This window comes from Dreissena polymorpha, chromosome 5, assembly GCF_020536995.1.
Source record: "Dreissena polymorpha isolate Duluth1 chromosome 5, UMN_Dpol_1.0, whole genome shotgun sequence".
Lineage (NCBI taxonomy): Eukaryota > Metazoa > Mollusca > Bivalvia > Myida > Dreissenidae > Dreissena > Dreissena polymorpha.
Genome location: NC_068359.1, coordinates 23,431,126 through 23,450,985, shown reverse-complemented (window position 1 = coordinate 23,450,985; position 19,860 = coordinate 23,431,126). Strand labels below are relative to the sequence as shown.

Below are 19,860 nucleotides of genomic sequence, written 5' to 3'. Positions count from 1 at the left end.
GGTAAGTGTGGCTTGTGGGAGATATGAGAACTGCTTGTCTGGTAAGTGTGGCTTGTGAGTGATATATGAACTGCTTGTCTGGTAAGTGAGGCTTGTGGGAGGTATTGGAACTGCTTGTCTGGTAAGTGTGGTTTGTGGGAGATATGGGAACTGCTTGTCTGGTAAATGAGGCTTGTTGGAGATATGGGAACTGCTTGTCTGGTAAGTGTGGCTTGTGGGAGATGTGGGAACTGCTTGTATGGTAAGGCTGGAATCAGTCATCACCAGCTGATATTGGCATAAAAACTTCACTGTCATTCTCATTTCATTGACAGGTCTTGTCCTTGCGGGGATTTGAGGGAAGACATAGATGCCAGTTAGGTCTATTGTGGGCTTCTGTTAGTAGCCAATGATGATGATGATCATCATCATGATCATCTGCAGCAACAATAGCAGTATTATCATATTCTGTCATTGTTATCATCATCAGCAGCAGCAGCAACAGCATATATTTTATATTGCCCATCAAGCTTTTCTGTTGACAGCCCCTTTATAATAATAGGCAAAAAGAAAAACAATCAAAAGCATTTTACAGATTTTAAGTGTGTTTTATTTATTGGTTACATGTTTATAAGAAATGATTCATTTTAGAACATGAATATGGTATTTATAGACTCTTGCTGCCTTGAAATACAAAAATGTTTTGTAGAGTGCTAGTAATTCCTTATGCAAAATAAATGACATTTGATGTTTTTAAAAAATCAGCTATAGATGGTTTTTTAATATTCACAATAATTTCCATAAAAAATTGATAAAGTTCAGGAGGCATTAATTTATTTGTTACAGTTTGTGTTGGTACTTTGGATGTGCTGTGCTAATGTTGGGTAAAAATGTACATAACAGCATAATACAATGTATAAGTCCTTGGGCACATTGGTGTGCAACAAAAGATCCAGCTGTGTACATGTGAGTTGCACTCTGGGAAAATAGGGCTTAATGCATGTGTTTATAGTGTTGTCCCAGATTTGCCTGTGCAGTTTGCACAGGCTTATCAGGGACAACAGTTTCTGTCTAACCTTGATTTTTGCCAAGAAAAGACTTCCTTCAAACAAAAACTACCCTAGAAGCACAAAGTGTTGTCCTTCATTAGCAGGTGCAGGCTGCGCTGGCTAATCAGGGATGACACATTATGCACAAACATTGAACCCTGTTTTTTCAGAGCTACATGTAGGCTAAATTTTTAAAAAATTGCCTTTTAAGAATAAAACTGGTTTTCAGCGATATTTTTTGTCCAATTGGGAAAAGTACCCGTACCGGTCCAATTGGGAAAAATTGAGTCGTGAAAGCCTGAATATTGGGAAAATCGATTCGTGAAACCCTCAAATTGGGAAATTGGTGTATTTGATTTTATGCTCCCAAATACTTTAAAATTGATAACTTAGTGTTTTCAAGCTGTCAATATTATATTTACCTAGGTTCAAACCATAGAGCTGCATAGGGAAACTAACAAAATGTTGCCTTTTTACCTTTAATTGGGGATTTTTTGGACAGCAATTGGGAAATATGTAGTTTTTTCGTATTTGGGAAAGTGCCGTTTACCGGTACTTTATAAAGAAGGAAAAAAATCGCTGGGTTTTGGTTCTTTTCCTAAATTGCAGCTAAAATATACATGTAAAGGATATGTTTTTGCCCCATTTACTTCCCCCTTCCCATGAACAGTAAAATAAATAATACAATCTGTAATTCTTTGTATATCCTATTCAACAAATTACATATTGTTTACTTTTTTAATTTGAGTTTTTAAATAATAACTATTTGTTGTGATAACCACAATCTCTTCAGCTTTTATTGCTACAATTACCCTAATAAATGCATTAAAATAACAATGATTGATGATGTTAATTGGTTACATCCTACATAAATCCCCTATTGTTCATGTTTTCGGCTTGAATAATTAGCCCACAACAAATTGAACATAACATACTTTAAAAGTTGTTGGAAAAGCAACAGGGTAAAGTTAAGCCTTGCGGCAAAATGAAGTGTCTACAAAGTTGGCGAATTTACATACATGTATAACAGCCATATGATGTAAATTCTTATCATTCACATCTTAAAGCAGATGCTGCTTTCCATTGGGGGAAATGTGTAAAACATTTTTTTTCTGCTTATTTTTATTGTTTAATTTAATTAATATGTCACCCAATGAATTTTTTTTTTTAAATAAATAAGACGGCACTAAAAATGATCAACCAAGCCCAATTAGTTTTTTTTCCTTATAATTTATAGTTATACAATTTATTTTATAATCTTATTCATTACGGAAGTGGGCAAGGTTCTAGGGTGTCCTTAAGTGGAGTGTTGACTAAGAATTTCACCCACTTAAGGGCAGTGTTGCATGATCAAGTAACAGACTCTTTGTGTACCAAATATTAACACTCGAATGAAGCGTGTAATGGTTTAAGCACCAACTTGTAAATTGACACATAATTTTTTTTATTCCTAAACTAAGTTTTTTACCCATCGTTATTGCACGAAAAAGCATACATATATTTTAACCCATTTTAATGTGAAACAAAACAATCTGTTTATATAATTTGTCATAATTGTATAGACAAATATTGACATATTGGAAAATCTGAGACAGGCACTATGCCATTTTGACCTTGACATTACCTAGCACTGAATTACTACAGATGCCTTTACAGAGGGGGGTAATCACGTGATAGTCAAGATGGCGACGTCCATGCCGTTTAAGGTATTTTATTGTCGTTTTATACCCTTTATTACTTGTATTTATTTTTTAAATGCCGCTCACTTTCCAGCCATATCAGCAAGAAAGTTACTAGCGTTTATTTTGTATTAATATTCACTCTATATCTCGACTTTACTCTCTGTGAAATTTCTCAGCGGTAATTACAGCTCCACTAAGAACATTTGTGGGGAGTAAAGATGAGATATAAAGTGAATTTTAATACGACTTAAACGCTAATCACCTTTTTAGCTCACCTGATTGCTTTAGGATCGGTCTTTGTCCGTTTTCTGTCCGTCCGTCTGTCCGTCCTTGGTTTGTAAACACTCTAGAGGCCACATTTCTTGTCCGATTTTCATGAAACTTGGTCCGAAGATTTGTCCCAATGATACCTCGATCGAGTTCAAAAGTGGGTCATGCTGGATCAAAAACTAGGTCCAAAAAAAAAAAAAAATTGTAAACACTGTAGAAGTCACATTTCATGCCCAATCATCATGTAACTTTGTCAAAATGTATGTCTTAATGATATGTTGGTTGAGTTTAAAAGTGGTTCCGGTCACTTGAAAAACATGGCTGCCAGTGGGCGGGGCAGTTTTCCTTATATGGCCATAGAGAAACCTTGTGAACACTCTAGAAGAAACAATTTTCGCCCAATCATCATGAAACTTGGTCAAAACATTGGTTTTATTGATATGTCGAACGAGTTCCAAAATAGTCCAGATCAGTGAAAAAACATGGCCACCAGCGAGCCGGGCAGTTTTCTCTATATGTTTATTGTGAATACAAGTGAACACTCTAGAAGTCACATTCTTGGTCCAATCTTCATGAAATTTGGTCAGAACATTTGTTTCCTAGATATTTGAGTTAAGTTCGAAAATGGTTCAGGTCCATTGAAAAACATGGCTGCCAGGGGGATGGGGCAGTTTTCCTTATATTTATATAGTAAAAAAGGCTTGTGAACAGTCAAGAAGTCACATTTTTTGCCCAATCATCACAAAACTTGGTGAAAACATTGGTTTTATTGATATCTCAGACGAGTTTGAAAATGGTCTAGATCGGTGATAAAACATGGCCACCAGTGGGCGGGGCAGTTTTCTTTACATATACATGTATATAGTGAAAACATGTGAACACTCTAGAAGTCACATTTTTGGCTCAATTTTCATGAAATTTGGTCAGAACATTTGTTTCCTAGATACGAGAGTTGAGCTCGAAAATGGTTCCGGTCGGTTGAAAAACATGGCTGCCAGGGGTGGGGCGCATTTTCCTTATATTACTATCGTAAAAAAAGCTTGTGAACACTCTAGAAGTCACATTTTTTGCCCAATCATCATAAAATTTGGTGAAAAAATTGGTTTTATTTATATCTCAGATGAGTTCGAAAAATGGTCCCGATCGTTAAAAAAACATGGCCGCTAGGGGGGATTGGGCAATTTTCCTTATATGACTATAGAAAAACCTTCTGAACACTTTAGAAGTCACAAGAAGTTGGTTATATTGATATCTCGGACAAGTTGGAAAATGGCACAGATCAGTGAAAAAAACAAACTTTTAAGCTCACCGGATTGCTCAGGTGAGGTTTTACGATCAGTCTTTGTCCGTCGTCTGTCCGTCCACATTTGGTTTGTAAACATTCACATTTCTTGAGCATACTTTATCAAAGTTGCTGAGAAGCTATATGGCCACAAGATCTCAGTCAAGTTTGATAATGATCAAAATCTCATAATAAATGCCAGAATTATTGCCCTTAGTTTGTCAAAATTTTCATCACATTATACAAAGTCCTTGTAAACACTCTAGAGGTTACAATTTTGTTTCCGTTTTTATGAATCTTGGGCATTATATTTATTTTTGTTAGCAAAGTTTGATGTTTGCTCATTTGCAATATGCAAAACTATTGCAATATTCAAGATAGCAACTTGATATTTGGCATGCATGTGTATCTCATGGACCTGCACATTTTGAGTGATGAAAGGTCAAGGTCATCCTTCCAGGTCAAATTTGTTGGTTGGTTTGCGTCAAACTTTAACACTGGCCATCACTTTTGCAATATTGAAGATAGCAACTTGATATTTGGCATGCATGTGTATCTCATTGAGCTGCACACTTTGAGTGGTGAAAGTTCAAGGTCATCCTTCAAAGTCAAAGGTCAAATAAATGGGGGACATAGTGTTTCATAAACACAGCTTGTTCACCTAATACTTGAGTATTTGAAGAGAATGATTTTCTTGATGCAAATCAAAGTAATAATCATATCTGACTCATCTGGCTCAAACACTTGATCACTAGGTCATAATTTTGACACAGATTGAGTGAACCGACTCCTCTCAGGTGAGCGAACTAGGGCCATCTTGGCCCTCATGTTTACTGATTTGACTGGAAAGTGAGTATTATTAAAAAAGTAAACGAAAGTAATAAAGGGTATAAAACGGCGCAAAATAACTATCACTGCATGGACGTCGCCATCTTGACTATCACGTGATTACCCCCTCTGCTTTGACAAGATGCAAAGATATTTGGTCAATTAAGTGTAAGGATAGTGAAAGCTAAGCTGTTGTATCCTAAAAATACTTCTGTACCTGATAAACAATTTCGACACATAAGTTTGGGAAATAACTTGTATTAACCCTTTCAAGCTCAAAAGCAAAGTGAAAATGGCTACATGCAACCTGCATAAAACCAGAACTGCCTGCAAGTTACTCAGATACCTCTTTCTTTGGGTTAGTTTAAACCTATTTATTTTAACTTGATTGCACAGAAAGCCTAAGGCTTAATTGAAATGCTCTCGAGTTTATACAGTACTTGGTGTCTATGGGGAAGATCTAAAGAACGCTCCCACAGTGGGGATCAAACCTGCGACTTCCCGTCTCTAGGCAGACACCATACGCCATGGTGACCCTTTCTTAGGGTACTAAATGAAGCCTTTAATGTTTGAAAATATTTTATATAAGAAAGTATTTGATTTCACATGCTTTTCTAAGGTACTGCAAATGAGTATGTGTGGTAAAGCGCTAAGTATTATGCTTCCCTTCTCGACAGGCTGTGACAAGACAAAGATGAGGGGCCATAGGTGCTCTTATCGGATCAAGCTCACCCAGAGGCTTGGCTTCGTGAACCACTGGTTCGTCGAGGAGCTTGGCAGCCATGACCAACTTCACGGAAAAGACAGTGATTTCAAGGTCAACTCGCAAATGGCATCAGCACTTCAAGAACCTGGTTCCGGTGATTTTTCAGGTCAGCTGAAGTTTAAAATAACAAACATCTCTGCGAAGTCACCAAGAAAACTTGCTCCAAAACCAAACAAGACGCCATCGCCAGAGAGAGCGTCGGACAGGACTAAAGAGGACATGAACACCTCAGAGACGCTGGCAGATTCCCAACCAGCCTACAATTATGTCCTAGGTTCCCTGTCCAATGGCCACTCTTCTTTAGACAGTTTGTCCTCGGTCAAATCTGTATCTAGTCAACCTTGTTACAAATATGACCATTCAAATGACATATCGACAAATGTGTCATCTAGTCAACCACAGAATACAATAGACTTAATTAAAACGGCTGTTTCTTGCTTGGCGCAAACGTTTAGCCAAGACTTGCCGTCAGTTTCTTCCACAAGTGCCATGAATCCTTTGCTACAAGCGAATCTCATTAACTATATGACCACAATGTCTCAGTTTGGCCTCGCAGGGGGCTCTCTTTTACAAAATGGTGCTGTTAACCCTTTTCTAGTCAACATTAAACAGGAGCCTGGAAGTAATGACATGGAGGGTCACAATTTTCTTCCATTTCCACATCATTTGGGCGTGATTCCAACACCCATCCAGTTTATGCCTAGTCAGATAGCCAGAGCTAGTCAGCCACGAAAGAGCCACAGTCCTTCACCTTCAAGGTCTTCGGACCACGGTCAAAGTCAAGGACAAAGCAGGGAATGGTCACCTATGAACCGTGATCAAATGCCACCTGGTCAGTTGCAGAAGGTCATGGAAATCGAAGCGAGGATTAAGTCAGAGACGTCTAATAAGGTGCAAGCGCATCAAAAGACGCTAGGACAGGTACATACTCGCATAATGGAGCGTGTTAAGAGTAGAAAGAGCTCGCATACCCAGTGTGTTCCACAAAAACAAGATGAGAATGTAATGGACCTTTCGAAGAGCTCAGTTGTGGTGAATCATTGCCAAAATCGTGCCATGGAAAATTCTAGTCTAAAAAGTGGTGCTAGTAAAGCTTTGAATAAAGGCGAGGAGCAGTGCTCCATATCCTCCACAGCATATCAAAGACTTCAGACATTGAGTCACATCATTCAAAGCGAAGCCTTTCAGAACGCTAAAAACCAACTTGAAAAGAAACCTATTGGACAATGGAACGGACACGGGGAAGATACAGCGTTGAATTTGAGCAAAAAAACTATTGTCCCAAGCACTCGAGAAAACAACGATCAACAGCAATGCTATTTCAAACTCGCAGAGGCATGGAGAAATGGGATATCCCTGGGACCTTCTGACCTGCTCAATGGAAAGATTTGTCAAGGAGCCGACAGGCCTGGAGCAATTGATGACCAGAAGAGAAAGGTCAATGGTCACTTGGGTAAAGTTGAACTGGACAAACTGGCTGTGAATCCCCATGTACCCTCTCAGCGGGAAGAGGTAAGATTTCCTGTTAAATGTATATCAGCCTCGAGTGGGAAAACAGGGCTTAAAGCCTGTGCGTAAAATGTTGTCTCAGATCAGCCTGTGCAGGATATGCAGTCTAATCAGGGACAACATTTTCTTCTTTAATGGTCTTTTTTGTTTAAAGGAAGTCTCTTCTTAGTAAATTCCAGTTTCGGGAGAAAGTATCATCCCTGATTAGCCTGTGCAGACTGCATAGGCTAATTTAGGACGCCATTCTAGGCACATGCATAAAACCCTGTTGTTTTCTTTAGAGTAAGGCTCATGTTATTTTATCCCACTTTTACAGCGAATTCTGTTGATTAAAGCCCTGTTGATTAAATTTCTGCTATAAACCACGGTACGAAATGACGCCATCTTTTTGACAAAATGACGTCATAAATCCAGCGCAATTATCCAGTTAAACTAATTTTGTTTAAATAAAAACGTTTACTGAATAAAAAGTGGGATAAATAGAATAATAGATTAGTGTTGCTTTTTTTTCTAAGCCTCACATGATAAACCTGATCTATAATCAACACTAACCTATTAAGCTAAGCCAAAATGTAATAAATAAAACTTGTTATTAAAGTATTTTCTCATTTGCGCTGATACTTTGTTTGGAAATTGAAAGCTTAAATAGCATATCAAACTAATAAGATTAAATGCTCACTGTATCTTTTGATAAAATTTGGCAATTTAAAATTATAATTATTTCATGTCTTTTTTAAATAAAATAGTGTTTTTGTGTAACTAAGAAAGGTTAAACATTAAAATGATTAAGTTCTTCGATAAATAAATGCAATATTTTTTTATGAGTTGTGTATAGATAATTCATGTTTAACCCATTTATGCCTAGCGTCTAGAAAAAAAGGCCTTGGCAAACAGCATAGACCCAGATGAGACGCCACATGATGCGGCGTCTTATCAGGGTCTGCGCTGTTTGCTTAAAGGAATTTCTGTAAGAAATCTTCTAAATATAGAAATAAATATACCAGACATCCCTTATTTTAAAAATAAATTGATCCAATTTAAAAGGATGGAAGAGTTCACTAGGCATAAATGGGTTAAATATTGTTTCTTGGTAGAACCAGTGCCTGGTGGAAATGTTAAAATAAAGTGCACAGAACTTTCCGATTTGGTAAAAATATTTATGATCCAACTGCCATTAAATTAAAAATAAACAAACACAGAACAACACAATTTAGACATTTCATGAATTTAATATGCGGACATGCGTTTTTTAATGTGAAAACAGCTTTAAAGTGAACAGTAAAGATTAGACAAATCTGTATTGAATTAAAATTCTGATGAGTTTCAAAAATAAATAAAATATGGCCTTTTGATAAAAAAGTAAGATCTGCAATAAATATTGCCAACAATTCAAGCAAACTAAATGTTTACACATACCATATATACATGTACTTCAGAGGATTTTTGTTATTTTGGTGTAACTATTGATAGTAAGGCAATAGAAAATAAATTCCTAGATTCTCATCCCCGCCCGCCCATCGAAAATCGTCCCACCCGAACGTTTTTTATTTTGAAAAAAAAAATCCGTAAAAAAAATTGAGCCGCAAAATACTGAGGACGAAACGGCTGAATGAGTACAAAAATTGCGAAGTGCGAATCAGCAACTCAATGTCTCCGAGACGATTATTGATTTTTAACGGCGCACAATCGTCCTGTGAAATTTAAGTGATCGAGCGAAAACAACAACAAAATGTTTTTTATTTTGAGGTGTAGAAACGGCGTTACAACCGTAAAAGATTAGTATGGGGTGTCAAAATGTGCAGAAATTTTAACTCTCCCTGACCTGTACGATGAGTTCATTTGTGGTTCGTATGATCAAGCCTCATCGTTGAAAGTTGACCACCCGAAAATTGTCTGTGCCCTAGTCGGCTGAAATAAATTAGAATTGACACAGATGTCACCTGATGTTACAGTTAGTCAAGCTGTCGGCTGTCTAGGAAATTTTATTTACTTTAGTATTGGAGACACCCCTGAAACTTCCCATAAATCTCCATGCATACCATGTTTTAATCAATAATATCTAGTCATACTGAAAAAAAATAACGTAAAGGGTTCTGTTACAGATTTGTATTTCCTTTAATACTTTGTGTAGTCAATGTTTTGTCAGAATATGTTTAACATGATTTTAAAAGGGTAAAATAAAACACAATAGTCAAATTTTGATAATGTATTTCTTTTATTCTATATAATTTTACATACATACATACATATAGGCATTATGCATATAAACTAACAAATTTGTGAACATTTCATTACTTAATATATAGGTCCGACATATAAAATAAAAATAAAAAGTAAAAAATAAAAACCCACCCACCCGCCCCACAAAAGTAAGTTGTTATATAAATGATTGTATTTGTTTCTTTAAGCTGCTTAATAAGGCCTGAGCTGAACTAAATAATTTAATGTGAATTAAAAATTATTCATAATACAATTTAATTACTAAAACAAAAGTAAACTGTTGTGTAAATGAATTGAATTTGTTTCTTTAAGATGCCTCAAATGGTCTGCGCTGAAAAACCACTGAGTGCAGAGTGTCGTAATTGTCATTTCCTGAAGAAGTGTATAAGCTAGACATACAGGCCTCGTACTTGTTGTAAAGTCATGTTCACAACATTGTCACGGTTAAAACTTACCCTTTCTTAACGGGATATATGGAGGATACATTCTGTCATGAGTTGACAAGTAACGTTGATTGATGGTTGTTCGTGTACATCCGTTAACGATTCAAATGGGTATAAAAACTCGTTAATTACCGACTGTCCATGGTTTAAGGTATATTTACCTCTCGATTGTTCACTTTTGTTGGGTTATAATGTACGCCTAGCCGCTGAAAACCAGCCATAAAATCTTAACTGTGATGCATAATTATAATAAATGTTGATCATTAAAGCTTTGAACTATGCCTTTTATTATTAAGCTTTGATTTTCATATTTAACAGAGAACAATTAATACTTGCTCTATGTAAAAGTTAAGATACTAAGCTACTGTTTAATAAAATACTTGGACACAATTATAGGGATTGGCAGGGGCAATTTAGTATACTTAAATCTGTTGTTTTTTAACTTCATGGTTTTATACAAGGCCCTGTGAAAGGATTTACTACCAACAGCAGATATTGTAGGTGTTACATGTACCAAGTTTGAAACAAAGCAAATCCCTAATTTAAAGCCTTAAAATCTTAGTAATAATAAAGGAAAAGTATAAAGATGCTGAATCTGTATAATCAAAGCCTTGGTTTTTAAATGGGTTGTATGTAAAGTGTCCTCCCAGATTAGCCTGTGCAGTCTGCAGACTGCACAGGCTAATCTGGGACAACAGTTTACGCACTTGCATTAAACCCCCTTCTCACAGAGTACGGCTCAAATGAATGCAAACTTATAGAAAGATATGCATGAAAATTATTATTATAAAGATATTTGAAGTCATCTTATTATCAATATGGCTTGTCAAAATGCCTCCTTGTGTACAATTTGGTGGCTATCAGATATCTGTCCATGAATGCCCGAGTCTTTTGAGCATTCTATGTCTGCATCTTAGGAACTATTTCCAAGAATATGCGTCAGGCTGGCAATTAAAAATGCAAATAAATAAAGCCAGAAAAAGGCTGGCAGCTTTCTTGCTGTCAAAGGAATTTTTTCCTTAATAAAACAGTACTCAATATTACTACTAGGGATTTATTCATCTTTTAAGACCAGTACAAAACAAAAAAATCCCTTGCAAGTCTTTATCTTTCATGCATATTCAGCAGTACTCATGTTGGCTATACATGGACAGATATAGTTGCCTCCCTTTACTTTGATTCTTACACAATCAAATATCATTGCAGGATTGACAATTCTTGGACAATTTTCAATGGAGAAGTTTCAACCAATTATTTGGCTGCAAGGCATTCAAATGGTTTCTAGAGGCAATATTGAGTTTCCTAAGTAGAAAAAGTAATTGAAGAATTTAGTACATCTATAGAAGGCTCCTTAAGTAGGGATTGATCCCTGGTATTATTGATTGTTAGGAAGATACCATATTCATAATGCTAATTCGACCTTGTGTTGTCATGTATGTCACTGTATGTTGAATATTTACTCTGACAATGTAACAAAACTCATTACTGAAAATACTTAATTTATCTGAAATTGTAATTATTTTGGGTATTTGTTTATCTTATTTATTTTCATGGAAGTGTGTAAAACAATGCAAAATATTGTTAATGAAACATTTTCTATGTGGTACTAGTATTAAAAAATAAAATAGTGAAAGTATAATGTTTATTCAGTGTACAAATACAGCGAATAAATGAGAAATGCTAAATTCTATTTTTTCTGTTGTTTGAAAGGTTCTAAATGAGTAAGCTTTTGTTTATTTATGGCATACATTTTCTCATTTAAAGAAAAATGTTGTTTTGCATACTAATACAAATGCATTTATGATTCTATGTATTTGTTCCGATTACAAATCATATAAACCTTACTGTCAAACGTAGATCAGATTATGTTGCTGTACCTTAGTTATGCATCAGAAACAATATCATATTCCTTTTTCACACAAGGCACCAATTAATTCTGTTTTCTTATCAATTGAAAATGTTTGTTAAGATCGAGTCAATTACTTTTCTTATAAACTGATCCTGTTTCTCCTAGCTACAACAATATTGCTAATGTAATTTCGCAGCAACGTTAGTTGTTTGTAACCTACCATTGTCCATTTTTACCATCGATTTTACTAAGATGATTCTAATTCTAAAGAATAATCATGATATCGCTGTAACAGATTATCATTACATATGTATAAATAACTAAAATATATAGCACATAACCTTGTTTTATGTGCGGAAGTTTCACTAATTTACGGAAAATAGTTTCCAATGTGAGTAATTTTAACAACTTTGTAATTTCTCAACAAGCACGATACATCATACAGTTCACGTTTTGTTGGAGGATTTCACGATGTTCAGACTGAGCAAACAGGTAGATACTTGGATTAAAATGTAATTTTGTTTACATATAATGCAATCGAATTTGTTTTCTTGCTTGACTTCTTGCATAAAACGGGAGATTTTTTGAAAATGGAATATCAACAAAACATATTGGTATTCGGACACACTTAATTCGGATAATCCGTAAAGATGCGAACAGAAAAAACGTTTTGATAAATTTAGGGTTTTGGTGAAAGGAAGCAAGCAACAAAAATGGTTAAACAGAATATATACTTTCTCATTTTGTTGTATAACCTAGAACCACGTGTGATGCATTGTTCTTGAGCATTCTGTTTTGTCTACATGTAAAAAAGCTTCAATTATTGCAGTTTATTTAATATGACACACATCCAGATGGCTTTTGTTTTTAAACATAAAGAGAAGTTTTAATGTCATAATTCTGTCCTGTTTTCAGTTAAGACTTGTGACAACATCTTCACATAGACATACAGGATGTAAAATTTCTAAAAATGCTACTCGCCTTGTTGGAGCATTAGGACTATCAAATCCTAAGTCTCCCATATGAAATCTATACTCGCCTTTAAATATTGTTATTAGGAAATCTAAATAAAGTGTTCATGTATTGGAGTGAAATTTTATGTTTTAAGCATGGATTTTTTATGTTGGGACATGCACTTGCTTTGTTGGATGATCTTTAGTTGATTCCATTGCAAGCAGACAAGTGAACTTTTACTTACAAGCAGTGATAATTTTAGAAATCATAAGTACCAGGGACTCGTAGGTTTTTAATCTATTGGTCCCAGAGAAAAAGTATGGGTCCCATCTATAAGCAGAAGAAAAACATAGTGGATCAGGGTATTTCAACATTTTAATGACATCACATGGCTATCTAGTCCCAATTAAACAGGAAACTTTAAAAGGCAACTCAACAGTTTTATGACTAGATTATTTTCAAGATTTAAACAGGCCATTGTACATCACATTCACGCGTGTGTAGTGCAACAAACAGTAACCCCACTGGACCATTCAGGGCTTGACACTAAGGCACATCTGAACTACATTCACGGCCTGTACCTAGGCAGGGGTTTTTTACCTTATATAACAGACGCCGAATATCGGCGTCTTCCCCCACCAAACTAGGCTGGTTTTTTCCCCTTTCAGAACCAAAAATTCCCCCTAAAAAAATTTTTTTAATGGAAAGATGTGTCTCATGATTATAATATCTCAATTCTATTTCAATTCAATCTTGCCAAACGTAATAAATTATCAAAAAAACAATAAATATAGTGCAAACATGTACAAATGTATTGTAATAATGAGAGAGTAAGTAAACAAATCCTCCAAAAAATGGGAACGCCGCAAAAATTCCCACATGCACAAATTTTCCCCAAAGTGGAAAATCCCGCGTTTAATTTCCCCCACATAAGGGCTAAAGGCCCCTTCCCCCACAACCCCAAAAAAACCCTGCTAGGTCCGGGCTAGCCAATGTCCCAGGAACATGCCCGACCCGTGGTGTGTATTCTGGGCAATTTTACGACTACCGTAACACGTTATATTGTGACATAAGCATTAGTAAGGCAAGCTAATACGAATGATTGAATCATAATTGCGCATCTCCACGCACAAGGAAATACAAGTTGAATGATAAATATAAATGTTTTGATACTACTTGGGTCAGGGCACATGAAAGATTGGTCAGGGCTAGTAAGTTCTGCATTTACTAGCCCGAATGGTAGCACGATACCAGCTGGCAACATAGGTTAAAAATAAAAATAATTATTTGTTGTTTTTTTTGGAGGGGGAATTTTTAGCTGAAATAGGAGAAAAAAGTATACTTTTTTAATGGGGGAAGCCGCCGATATTTGGCGGTAAAAAGTGCAAAACGAGGGCCCTGCATAAGGATGCTTCCTATTGTTGAATACAAAATTAATCTTTCCAATGACACAGATTATTGATTGCGCATAAGTAAAATGGCGGCCATTTTTGGTCGAATTGCAAGCTTATGGTCTTAAATTCTTTTTTCTCTGTTCGCAAAATAGTTTTCAGTATCATAATTTATACACTTTTAGGATTGTGCGTCCGCAGGACGCATATATAGCAAATATTTGCAGCCCCTGCGATTAATTTGCGTACAGGACGCAGACCTAAAATTATCCCTGTACAAGTAGTTTTCAAAATGTCAGATGTAAATAATGACTACCAACACATGAAATTCTGTATACATGTTGTCTTGAATGTTTATTCCCAGGAACTTATGACGAGAGTGCGGCAGTTGGAGGCGCAAGTGAAGCAGCTTCAGAACTCCATGGTGGAGAAAACTGCTGGTGTTGCTGTGGCTGAGGTTGGCACTAGTAAACGGAAGAAGGCTCCACGGCAGATTGATTTTACAAAGTATGTACCACCTCCAGCATGAGTAGCCATCCCAGTGACATTTTATGTCTCCCACCACTATATTGGGGGACATATTGTTTTTGCCCTGTCTGTTGGTTGGTTGGTTTGTTTGCTCGAACTTTAACATGTTGCCATAACTTTTGCAATATTGAAGATAGCAACTTCATATTTGGCATGCATGTGTATCTCATGGAGCTGCACATTTTGAGTGGTGAAAGGTCAAGGTCATCCTTCAAGGTCAAGAGTAAAAAATTACAATCCAAGGGAAGTAATAAGCTTTAAAAGGTTGATAATTTCTAAACCTGCCAAATGATATATTGAAATTTTATTTCAAAATGGCCCAATAGGGGGCATTGTGTTTCTGACAAACACATCTCTTGTTAAAGTAGGGATGATTATTTAATGTTTTGTGCAAGTAACAAATTGGTAGATATATAACGGATTATTGGTGAACATTTTGTGATATACAAACATGCTGAATTTTAGATTCAATACTCGCCACGTAGCTCTAAAGGTGATGTATCTTGGTCACGACTACACAGGCTTTGCTGGAATATCCGATGATGAGCACACTGTTGAGCGCGCCGTCATGGAAGCACTGGTGAAGTGCAAGCTCATTGAGTCCAAGTAAGCAGGAAACTAAACTGTGTATTAATTTATCAATTATATTCAAGTTCCACCAAGGTGTGGAAGCCTATACTCAATTGTGAAGCAGCCCCACTCTTAAACATATGAATTACTTAAATATGTTGATTGTAAAGAAAAGGAATTTTTGCGTCAACCTGTTTTAGTTGTCAGAACCATGGCCAGATCTGAAGCTTTGGGCATGTCTTGTTTGCCGTTGTAGCATAATGTAGTGGATTGGTTTGTGTCCAGACACTTGTTGGATGGGCATCAGTGTCAGTGACACGTATCATATTGTACTCAACCCTTTTCCAATGAGATACGTAATTTCACTCATTTGTAGTCCCTTAGAAAGTTAAATTCAATTAAATACCTGTCTTGCTATATACAAGTTTTAAAGGCTTCATTTTTAACCCTTAGATACTTATGAGCGGTAAACAGCATAAAACCTGAACAGACTGCAAGTAACTCGCAGGCTTTTCTGGTTTTATGCTGTTCACACATAGCCATTTTTACTTGTTTCTGAGTGGGAAAGGGTTAAGTACAGTCTCTTTAAGTCATAAAATATGCAGTGGTTCAGATACATATTTTAATTTTACTCATGATAGAAAAGAAAAGGTATTAAAATCATGGTATACTTAATTTAAATCTTTTGCATTCATTCAGAATTGAGATGTAACAACAAGTAACATTTAACTAGCAACATATTTTATGCTTGTAGGGAAACAGCATTTTACACTCGCTGTGGTAGAACAGACAAGGGAGTCAGTGCCTTTGGGCAGGTATATCATGTGAACATTATAGCCAGTATCTGTCCTAGTCATATCAGCCTTGTTTTCGGAAAATTGGGCTCAATACATGTGCGTAAAGTGTTGGGCTCAATACATGTGCGTAATGTGTAGACCCAGATTAGCCTGTGCAAGCCACACAGGCTTATCAGGGATGACACTTGGCTTTTTTGGTATTTTTTGTTTAACGGAAGTTTTCTTTTTAAAGCTGAAAGTGTCGTCCCTGAGTAGCCTGTGCAACTGCACAGGCTTATCTGATTTGACACTATGCCCATGCAGTAAGCCCAGTTTTCCCAAAACCAGGCTGTTAGAATCAGAAGTGTTTTTGTCAAATACAGAATTGCGTCGCAAAATTTACTTATTTGGATTTTTTGGTCTTCTTTAATTGCTTGGTACTAAAGTGCAAACACCCATTAAAATATCCTTTGCACTTTTACCATTTTGTATATGAAGAACAAAATCTAACAAAAAACATACACAGTAAGTTGTAATTGCTACTTGAACATATCCTTATCATCACCATTTGAATTGCAATTAGGAAGTTTGGGATTGAAGCTTGTCCTCAGGACATGTAATTTCTCGTACATGAAGTATAATCATGGTGTCACTGAACTGATAAAAAATAAACAACACATGCAAACAATTATTTTCCAATACTTAATAAATATCAATTAGTTCTTGTAATATATACAACGTAGCTTTTGCTAGAAGTTTGTATATATCAACAGATGACACTATTGATTGACCCATAATTTTAACAAAATAAGGCATTAAGAAAGAAAAAATTGTGTTTGAAGAGTCTCTTCTAAGCAAAATCAAGTTTTGGCAGAAAGTGTCATCCCTGATTAGCCAGTGCAGATTGCACAGGCTAATCTCGGACAACACTTAACGCACATGCATTAAACCCCCTTTTCACAGAGCACGGCTCAAATATATTGATTTTTAAACACAATTAAACTCTGTAGAACAGGAGTCAAATATATCCAAAAGATGCACTTGCTGAATCTATGACATTTGTTAGTTTGACACAGCAATGATTTGTGAATGACATTGATTTTAGCAAGTAAAAAGCAGGGACATGCCTTTGAAAAACATTAATTTACTGTAATCAGTGATATTCTGACCTTGTCATAGGTAGGTGTGGTTATTGAACCCATAATAATTAAGCTTTGATTAATGAAAACTATGCTAAATGCATCTGCGTTAAGTGTCGTCCCAGATAATTCAGCCTGTGCAATGTGCACAGGCTTATCAGGGAGGACACTTCGCATTTATAGAATTTTTCTTGTAAAACAAGTTTCTTCTGAACTAAAATCCAGTTAAAGCGTAAAGTATTGTCTAATCTGGGACTACATTTGAGGCACATGCGTTTAACCCAGTTTTCCCAAAACGTGTCTCATATGATCAACTGTGTCACTGTTGCAGGTGTTGTCACTTGATCTCCGTAGCAACCTGTTGTCAGGTGTTGGGGTCAAGGTCAGGGAAGGGGGGACAGCCCATGAGAGAACAGGTAAATGTGACCCTTAGTCATGCTGAAGAATCTAGATGGGCCCACAAACTGACAATAATTTATAGACTCTGTTTTAGGTCCTGTCTAAACTGTATTAGAATAAATGTAAAGTGTAAGGTATAAGCTTCAAAATATGCTAGCTTTAAAGGTGAAATGATCGTGAAAAGTGGATGATATGAACTTTCAAGATAGTAAATATTTATTTTTTGTTTATTATTTGTTACATAATGGTATACACACATTGGCTTATTTGTTCTCCCAAACATGTTTAATGAAAAATGCTTATGCTTTCGACATCATGTACACAAATAATTTTCCTGACAAGGTTGACTTGGCGTAATGTTTATGGTGTCCGTCTGGCAATCAGAATGTCACAGGTCTTATCCCCAATGTTGGAGGGTTCTTTAGATCTCCCCCAAATACACAATGACCTAGTTCTACCCATTAAATGGACTTTTCAATAAGCCTCAAGCGTTTAATACAATTAAGCTTAAATAAATAGGTTTAAACAAACCTAAATCATTTTCCTTTGGCATGCAAGTATACACTGATCGCCTGCTGTGTTCTGTTGCCAGGTGACAAGACCACAGAGATCAGGTACTGCCAGATCCTCAACAAGAACCTACCCCCGGAGATACGAGCCCTGGCCTGGGCCCCTGTGGACCCTGACTTCAGTGCCAGGTGACGAAAACAGGAATTAATGCATATGTTTAAAGTGCAATCTCAGATTAGCCTGTACAGTCAGCACAGGCTAATCAGGGACAACACTTTCTGCTTTGATTTTCAGTTCCAGGTGACATCTATATTACTCTGCATCTTAAAAATAAGTAAGCTGCGCTCTGAAAAAACTGGGTTTAATGCATGTGCGTAAAGGGTCGTCCCAGATTAGCCTGTACACAGGATGATGTAAGGGACGTAACTTTCAGTTTTTTATGGATTTTTTTGTTTAACTCTTTCAGTGCGGGAACCGAATTTTGAAGGCCTTTGCAAACAGTTTGGATCCAGATGAGATGCCACAGAAGGTGGCGTCTCATTTGGATCCAAACTGTTTGCTATTCTGATAGTATTCTTTGAAAAAAATATTGAAGGAAATGCTAATTTTAGAAATTGAACAGACGACATTTTAGCAGACGACAAATTTCCCAGCACGCAAAGGGTTGAAAATCCAGTGAAGGTGGAAAGTGTCATCCCTGAATAGCCTGTGCAGACTGGACATGAGGCATTAAACCCGGAGAGCACCGTTCTTGTTATTATAATGTTAACAAATTGACTACTCGAGATACATATAGGATCTGGTACGAGTTCACTTATCATACCATATTTTATTAAATGAGTTCACGAATTTTGTTAGTAAGCGAGCCTTTGGCGAGCTTACTAACGAATTTCCTGAACAAGTTTAATAAAATATGGTATGATATGACAACGAGTGTCAGATCTTTTTTATCACATGCTTTTAAATTAGCAAATTAAATAAATATTTACGCAAACATACTGATAAATCCCAAATGTTGTTTACATTTCGTGACGTCATTTGACGTTGCAACGTCATTTCAGCAAAAAAAACAAATGCGATTGGTCAATAAAGGAAAACTAAGCCAATGAAAACGGCTCAAAAATGTTGTATTACACATGTGTAATATAAAAAAAATTGTAATGGTTGTATTACATCGGAAACAGGGTATAGCATGTGATAAAGTTATGTATTTGTATTTGCGTAGTTATATAATTCTGTCCTCTTATGATTTTAGATTCAATTGCAACAAGAGAACATACAAGTACTTCTTTCCCAGGGGAAACCTCAATGTAAAGGTATGCTTTTTGTATCATGGATGCATAATGTAAGAATGAGACACAAGAGTTGGTTGACGTTTGTGTTTGTATGTTGAGCTCGTCAAAAGCAAAAAGAAGTTAGTGTCAGACGAATAACATTGGTTTACTGGTAACTAAATAAGTATAAAAATGAATTGAGTGAGTGTACTGACCATATATAAATGAGCTGCGTTATGTGAAAAAGGGGTTTAATACATGTGGGTAAAGTGATGTCCCATATTAGTCTGTGAAGTCTGCACAGGCTTATCAGGGACGAAACCCTCTGCCTATGCTGTTTGCTGCTTATCAGTTAATAAGTGTTGGAAAATGAAGCCTCTAGCAAGAAAGGTCTTAAATTCAATATTACATAAGTGTCAAAATTAGTATCTGACTGGTACAG

At 36.1% G+C, this 19,860-nt stretch overlaps 1 protein-coding gene across 1 annotated transcript in view; it reads left to right on the top strand.

The window, feature by feature from the left end:
• LOC127881479 (uncharacterized) overlaps window positions 1-19,860 on the top strand; it is a 64,839-nt gene that overhangs the window by 22,350 nt on the left and 22,629 nt on the right. The window contains 7 exon segments of the mRNA XM_052429380.1: window positions 5,768-7,368; window positions 14,587-14,729; window positions 15,216-15,356; window positions 16,075-16,135; window positions 17,567-17,651; window positions 18,227-18,332; window positions 19,400-19,460. Coding sequence (XP_052285340.1) covers window positions 5,768-7,368; window positions 14,587-14,729; window positions 15,216-15,356; window positions 16,075-16,135; window positions 17,567-17,651; window positions 18,227-18,332; window positions 19,400-19,460 — 2,198 coding nt within the window.